The sequence below is a fragment of the Anolis sagrei genome, chromosome 1 (assembly GCF_037176765.1).
Source record: "Anolis sagrei isolate rAnoSag1 chromosome 1, rAnoSag1.mat, whole genome shotgun sequence".
NCBI lineage: Eukaryota > Metazoa > Chordata > Lepidosauria > Squamata > Dactyloidae > Anolis > Anolis sagrei.
Genome location: NC_090021.1, coordinates 196,944,179 through 196,952,418, shown reverse-complemented (window position 1 = coordinate 196,952,418; position 8,240 = coordinate 196,944,179). Strand labels below are relative to the sequence as shown.

At 41.7% G+C, this 8,240-nt stretch overlaps 1 protein-coding gene across 7 annotated transcripts in view; it reads right to left on the bottom strand.

Moving 5' to 3' along the window:
* Positions 1-3,994: 3,994 nt before the first annotated feature.
* The window catches only part of LOC132776561 (sodium channel protein type 1 subunit alpha), a 123,421-nt gene continuing 119,175 nt past the window's right edge, over positions 3,995-8,240 (bottom strand). For all 7 annotated transcript variants that reach the window (XM_067471912.1, XM_067471918.1, XM_067471928.1 and 4 more), the window contains one exon: positions 3,995-7,344. In XM_067471912.1, coding sequence (XP_067328013.1) covers positions 6,173-7,344 — 1,172 coding nt within the window. In that variant the 3' untranslated portion in view covers positions 3,995-6,172. The remainder of the gene's footprint in view (positions 7,345-8,240) is intronic.

Sequence of the window (8,240 nt, the reverse complement as noted above, 5' to 3'; positions counted from 1 at the left end):
TAAGGAAAGACAGGAGGCTGGCTTTGGTGCCTCTCCTTGATCATTGAGCCTCGCGCGAGGCCATCCACGCTGCAGTATTAACGCAGTTTGATCCCACTCCCACTGCCCTGGCTCAATGCGAGGTGATCGCATTGAGCCAGGAGTTGTGCAGAGTCTTAATTTAGCCTCCTCTTCCAAAGTGGACTGAGGCCCCTCTCAACTACCCATCCCAGGATCCCATCGCAGTTAAAGTGGTGTCGAACTGCATTAATTCTACAGTGTGGATGCACCCTCCAATGTCTGCAGGAAATTGGAAAAATGGGATAAAATGTACTCGTTTATTTGTATAGAGAAATCTCCATAACAGATTTCTTTGCGTATTTAATTCAAATTGCTAGGAAAGAGCACTCCTGTTCAGAGAGATAGAAGGTGCTGCCTCTTGTTCGTTCGCTCGGGAGCCGGAAATGTTGGGAAATACTTCCCTCTCTGTTTTCCTTACCCTCTTGACTCAAACAAAGGAAAACGTCGCTCGGAGGCGAGAAATTCATCTTCTCCTCCCCCCGCCTCCCCGGGCCAATCAGGAACGAGAATACGAGAGGCTTCGTCTTGTCAACCGCATATCAGGTACGCCATCTTGTAGCGATTCCTCATTGGTTGAAGCGTCGCTTTTATGCTAATGAGAGGCTGGCGGCGTAAGCTTATTGGCTGGCGCGGAGTCGCCTGTCTCTGCTACAGCGGTCCTTAGAAGTCAATATGATTTTGGCTGTAGAGCGTTTCCATAGCGACAAGTAGAAATCCGCAGCTTTGGCAACCATAACTACGCCAAGCACTTATAGCTCTCACCAGACTGCCAGGAAAGAAGTGTTGAAAACATGAACCTTACATCTCTGTGAATCAAAATGCCACATGTTTTGCATTGACCATGTATTGCAGTATCAAACTGCATTATATGGCAGTGTAGATCCCTCTCCTTGTAGGTGAGCAGTTTACTGTCAAGAGTGCTGAATATGTGATGGGAGCTGAAAAGGGGCATTCTCATCTATGAAAATGGGAGCTCCTGGCGGCGCAGTGGGTTAAACGTGCAGGCAGGACTGAAGACTGACAGGTCGCAGGTTCGAATCTGGGGAGACCGCGGATGAGCTCCCTCTGTTAGCTCCAGCTCCTCTTGTGGGGACATGAGAGAAGCCTCCCACAAGGATGATAAAACATCAAAACATCCAGGCGTCCCCTGAGCAACGTCCTTGCAGACGGCCAATTCTCTCATACCAGAAGCGACTTGCAGTTTCTCAAGTTGCTCCTGACATGACAAAAAAAATCTATGAAAATATGACATTAATATCAATATGACGGCCATCCGTATTTACTGGTTTGGCTTTTGTGAATTTCTTATCCATGGATCTGATTGAAATATTATCTGTAGGAATCACTAGGTCCTTCTGCTGAATGTATTTTTGAATCAATGGGATTACAGCTCACTGGAGGGAAGGATATTAGAGGCAAAGATGAAGTACTTCGGCCACATCATGAGAAGACAGGAAAGCTTAGAGAAGACAATGATGCCAGGGAAAATGGAAGGAAAAAGGAAGAGGGCCGACCAAGGGCAAGATGGATGGATGGTATCCTTGAAGTGACTGGCTTGACCTTGAAGGAGCTGGGGGTGGTGATGGTCAACAGAGAGGTCTTTTGTGGGCTGGTCTATGAGATCACGAAGAGTCGGAAGCGACTGAACGAATGAACAACAACAATATATGCCAACCATAAACTGTAAACCAATGGAATTGTGAACTAATGTGTACCAATCACAGCACGTGTCCACTCTGTAAATGTCTAAAATATCCAGGCTTGTACCTGGGAGGCATGCCAGATTTGGGATTTTGCTGTCCTTTGGCATCCACCTTGGCACACAAATGACCAGCCACTGCCAGAAGGGGCAGAGTTCCATCTATGCTGACAATCACCACCCAAGCAGGGAGCTTTTGAAATGGTTGAACAGACGCTCTCAAAGCTTAAGGTGGTCTTACTGCCTGCTACAGGGGAAACCAGCTGATTCCTAATCCATCTAAAACACAGACATGTGCTTTTCATTTTAAGAACAGACAAGCATCTCAAGCTCTGAGGATTACCTGGGAAAGAATCCCAATGAAACATAGCAACACACTCAAATACCTGGGAGTTACTCTGGACCGTGTTCTGACCTACAAGAAGCACTGCTTAGACTATCAAACAAAAATTAGGTGCTAGAAATAATATCATACGAAAGCTAACTGGCACAACCTGGAGATCACAACTAGAAACACTGAAGACATCTGCCCTTGCATTTTGCTACTCTGCTGCTGAATACGCATGCCCAGTATCAGGCATGTAGCCGGGGGGGGGGGGGGGCTTGAGGGGCTTGAGCCCCCCCCCCCCTAAATTCTGGTGGTGGTCCGCGAGAAGGCCTTACTGGTACATTATTTAAACTGTTATGTTTATTCATATCATGATCTGATAACCATGCTCAATATATCCGATATGCATGGGGGTATTGGGGTAACGATACAAAAGGTTTGCTAGGGTAGACCCTCTTTCACTCAGACTCAGCCCCCCCTCCGAACCAAACTCTGCCCCCCCCCCCCCCGAAACAAAATCCTGGCTACGGGCCTGCCCAGTATAGAATACATCTCTTCACGTTAAAATGGTGGATGTGGCTCTGAATGAGACATACCGCATTATCACAGGATGTCTACGCCCAACACCTCTGGAGAAATTACACTTAGCTGGTACTGCACTACCTGACATCCATTGGGAAGTAGCAGCTAATAATGAAAGGACCAAGGCAGTGACATCTCTGGCCCATCCTCTGTTAGCATATCAGCCAGCATACCAATGCCTTAGATCAGGGGTCCTCAAACTTTTTAAACAGAGGGCCAGGTCACAGTCCCTCAACCTGTTGGAGGACCGGATTATAATTTGAGAAAAACATGAATGAATTCCTATGGACACTGCACATCTCTTATTTGTAGTGCAAAAAACTTAAAAACAATACAATAATTAAAATGAAGAACAATTTTAACAAATATAAACTTATTAGTATTTCAATGGGAAGTGTGGGCCTGCTTTTGGCTGATGAAATAGGATTCATGTTGTTATTGTTGTGCACTTCCAAGTGTTTCAGATTTAGGTTGACCCTGAGCAAGGGTCGAGTAAATGACCTTGGAGGGCCGTATCTGGCCCTCGGGCCTTAGCTTGAGGAAGCCTGCCTTAGATCAAGAAATGGTTTTCTAAGATCTATAGAGATATTTGCAGGAATACCTCAGCAAGCGCGAGCCCAAAAGTGGCAGGCTAAAACCCAGAACCTCAATCAGTGGCTGATACCAGGTGAGAGACTCCCGACTGGGCACACAGAAGACTGGGCGAATTGGAAAGCACTGAACAGGCTGCGCTCTGGCACTATGAGATGCAGAGCCAACCTTAAGGAATGGGGCCACAAAGTGGAGTTCATGACATGTGAGTGCAGAGAAGAGAAAACCACAGAATACCTACTACAATGTAGTCTGAGCCCTGCCACATGCACAATGGAGGACCTTCTTATAGTGACACCAGAAGCACTCCAAGTGGCCAATTTCTGGTCAGAGGACATTTAGTATACATTATAACTGTATTCTCAAAATAAATCCACCTTGGCCATTGCTGAATAAACCTTGTACATGTTTTCAGAATTGTTTAAAATTGTTTTTAAATTGTGTTCGATTTTAGCCTGTTCTTGTAAGCCGCTCCGAGCCCCAGGGGAGTGGCGGCATATAAGTTTGAATAATAAATAAATAAATAAATAAATAGGACCTGAATGCCAGCAACACTAGTGTTAGATACAAAATGCCATAAAGAGGGCACATGATTCAGAGATAGGATCTGCCTTTGATAACAGAGGAGCATTGTTCCATGTAAACCTGCTTGGCATTGCTACTTTAATCATGTTCCTATTTACCTTGGGTAATGAATGTAATATTCTAGATAATATGAAAAATAATCAAGGAAATTACAATAAAAAATTTAATCTTTATTATTTTTGCACATTAGTAATGATGTATAGCATAATTTAGAATATTAGTAGCATTTCCTGCATGCAGTTCACCAATACAGTATAAGTTGGTAGTTTATTAAAAGAAATAATCTCTACGTAACATATCCCGTGTAAGAAACATAAAATGTCCTGGTGTGTTTGGTTATATAATTTCGCTATTCTGTCTGTGAAAAAATACAGTGGACCCAAGATATATTCGTAACAGTTCTATTAAAGCAGGAGTCAAACAAATCAACGCAATCTCAGAAATAAAAACCCGAAAACATGGTTCTTTTAAAGGAAAAAAGGCTACATTTTCTGATGCAGGCACTGCTAGAAATTGAAACAAAACATTGCATCCTCTTCCAACTGCAAGGAATAGCTGTTTGGAAGCAAGCAAACCATGACTCTTTCCTTCACAAATGATTGAATTATTGCACCTTGAAAAATGTTTGCAAATACAGTTTAAAAAGCAGAAAGCTACAATTACCCGTCTCTTCTTCGTTTCTTGTTTTCTGTAGTTCTTCCATGGAAAAAAAGTGCTTTGAACGCAATGTAACCCAAAAGGCTGCAACGCCAATTGTAAGATAAAATTCATTTCTTAGTTTATGTACATAATGCTCCAAAATAAAATAAAATGATTTTTTTTACAATATTTATATTGGCTTATAAAATTTCTAACCACATTATTTTCAACAGGTTTAGCAGTTTGCAACATGTCTGTACAGTCTGGCTATACATGAGATTGGCTGTCACTGAAAATTTAAAAACGTCAAAGGAAAATCTCTCAAGTAGCTGCAAATATTGCTTAATGATATGAGGGAATGAGGTCTTGTTGAACACTTGGTGGGTTTTTGTTTTGTTTTTCTCACTTTACCTCTGTCATATGGCTTCCCATATTTAAGATTCCAGACACTTGAAGGAAGAGCAATATAGGCAATATCAACATGCATTGATAGGATCCAAGCTATCTAAAATGGGACAGAGTACATCGTTGTTACCTGTTGAAAGCTTGCACACTAAACCTATCGTGGTACATATTTGATGCAATAAATGTGCTCAGGTCGTTTATTCGTTTGCTCAAACGTGCACCACAGGTAAAATTACTATTTACACAACAGAGGGTTCTTCACCAAAGACATACGTTGGCAATCTGGCTGAGAGCTGAAGATGGCTAAACAACGCTGCAGGATCAAAGCAGAACAAATTCAGAAAGGAGTTTGGGTCAATTCAGGTATTGTTGTTGTTGTTGTTTTAAAGGGCATGTTGATTTAAAGATACCGTATGGGGAAAATTGACAAGGACTTTTGAAACCGGCTGTTTTCAACTCCAGCTCTTGCTGAGGTTTATATATAAAAAAGAATCCACCTGTTTTGCTTTTGGGGATTGGAGGGGACGTTAGAGGCATTATAGAGATTTGTCTGGTTGTAATGCAACATGAATACAATTATTGTCAAGCACAGAGTGTTCCCTCGCCGTTAACAGAGTTGTTCAAAACCTGTTGCTCTTGGAGATGTAATGTTTTCCCCCCCACATGCATGGTCTATAAGTGCAGCATGCCTCCATGCAAATCGTTTTGGTGTGCATATAAGAGAGAGAGAGTCATATAATAGAACATCTGGTCCTCATACCGGTAAAGTAGTACTTATCCCCTTCCCCAACATAAATCCCATCTACAAAAATAGTCACAATGTGTGAATCGAAAACAGAAAGGGAATAAATAAATAAATAAAGATGGAATCCACCAACACAGAGTTTGTAAAAAGATGACAAATGTGGCAGTTGAAATGCAAACAGTGGATACACTGACTGTACTAAGTGTCTTATGTTTAACACACAAAAATTACTAGGTGTTTAGTTTTTCAACCCCTTTTACTGGTCCCTACAGTCTGATTAGCCATTTCTCCCTCCTCTTCAGCAGTGTCAGCTGGTAAGGAAAACAGTAACCTCCTGTCACGCTTGCCATTCTGTTTTACAGTCACATGTAGATGACAAGGGGTTGCTGTCTTGTTATAGGCACTGACCTTAAGGATACAGTATATTTGTAAAAACTGTCTGTTTGGCATAGACCGCCTAGAGGAGTCCTGTTGACCCAACTACATTACTCACACAGGCTGTAAACAATTTGTCACCCGAACATCTAACTTGCATTTTTTATTTTTTCTTCTGTACATCTTTGCCTTCCCTTTCGTGCTTTTCTTCAATGGGCTTGGTTACACGATCATAGGATGGTGGACAAATGGCTGTGGACATGGTGAGGTCAGTTTTTTCCGTGTATGAGTTTTCATTGATCTTGTCAATAAGGATTTCATCTTTGAGGCGCAGGCCAGCCCCTCCTTCTATTTTATTTTTATATACAAATGAAGCTTGCTGTACTGTTTGTCTGAGGCGGTAACGTCTGTAAGCCCGTTGGATGATAATAGCAGACAGCTCTTCTTGCTTTCGTTTCAACGTAGTTGTAATGGGCTCATAGGATGCTTTGGAAGGATTGGATTGCATAAAGCGTTCTTCCATCTGGATGCGGAGAGCATCCATCTCTCCACTTTCCCCTAGAACACGTTTTGTGAAAGCAAACAAAATGTCAAGGCAGTGAATCCTGTCCCCACTTACCATGGGCAGATCCATTGCAATAAGCTGAACCTTGTTTGGCTTTGGTAAATGAAGAGGAGGCTCCAGAGCAGCTGCAAACTCTGAGAGTTTTTCAAATTCCATAAACTGAGTTGCATCTGGGTCAAACTTTTCCCAGACCTCATAGAACATCTCAAAGTCATCCTCACTCAAAGGTTCACCACTTTCTTCAGTTGCCACCCCAAAGTTCTCCAAAATGACAGCAATGTACATGTTCACTACAACTAAAAAAGATATAATGATGTAACTGACAAAGAAGAAAATCCCAACAGAAGGATTGCCACAGTCTCCTTTGACTGAGCTTCCCGGATGGTGTTTTTTAGGGTCACAATCTGGGGCCCCACTGTTGAGAATGGGGGCCAGGAGGCCATCCCAGCCTGCTGAGGTGGTGATCATGAAAAGGCAGATCATGCTGTTGCCAAAAGTTTCAAAGTTGAACATGTCATCGATTCCAACTTCTCTCTTCACGTAGGCAAAGTTGGACATCCCAAAGATTGCGTAGATGAACATGACAAGGAAAAGGAGGAGGCCAATGTTGAACAAGGCAGGGAGAGACATCATCAAGGCAAAGAGCAGGGTGCGGATCCCTTTAGCCCCCTTGATGAGACGCAGGATCCGGCCGATCCTGGCAAGTCGGATTACACGGAACAAGGTGGGTGACACAAAGTATTTCTCAATAATCTCTGCTAGGAACATACCTATTGACAATAAAATAAAACAGTTAGGTCCCATTTTTTAAATTATCACTGAATTAGTTTCACTTACTTCTTTCATTTCAATGAGCTTTCAAGAACCATGGCTACAATCCTACATCCAACAATCCAGCAGCTGATTTAAACAGATACTAATCTGTAGATAATCAGTAGATATATAAATATTTCTAAAACTTGGGGGGAATGATCCCCTGTTATGTTGTTTCGTGGTATACAAAATTCAAGGAGATAGCTCTTGTAGTTTTTTTTAATGTAGTTTGTAAAAAAAATTGAAAATTTCCCAAAAATCTGTGGATGAGTGCAAGATTCCAAAACTTGATGGGCTAACAGTGATAAATGTGTTTTATAATCATAGCAAATTTCATGTCAATAGCTTTAACAATGAGGGAGAAAGGAGCCACTGAATTTTCCCAATTGACACAATTACTTAAAAGTAATTAAAAAGTAGTCAACTTGTTATAGTTACAATACAGATCCCATCCAATTTCAAAAACACTTTAGAAACTTTAGAAACACTTTAGAAACTATTTATTCCCACCCCCTAATTTTGTAATGAGTATTGAAACATTTTTTTCACTGGTGGCACAGGCCTATTGCATATATAAATAGAAGTAGACTAGACGTGGCTATTTATTTGTTTATTTACTACATTTATATGCTACCCTTCTCACCCCGAAGGGGACTCAGAGCGGCTTACAAGTTATAATTGTTTCTGATTTGTGTGCTATTTTCTTTGGACTTCAATCTGGTAGTGATCTTATACAATGAAGACACATGGAGTCATTCAACAGGTGTTGCTATGGTTAGAAAATGAATGTTGTTGAGGGCTATACTGGCTGGAAGTAGAGCAAGCATTAGACATTTTAAACTAATTTTGACAT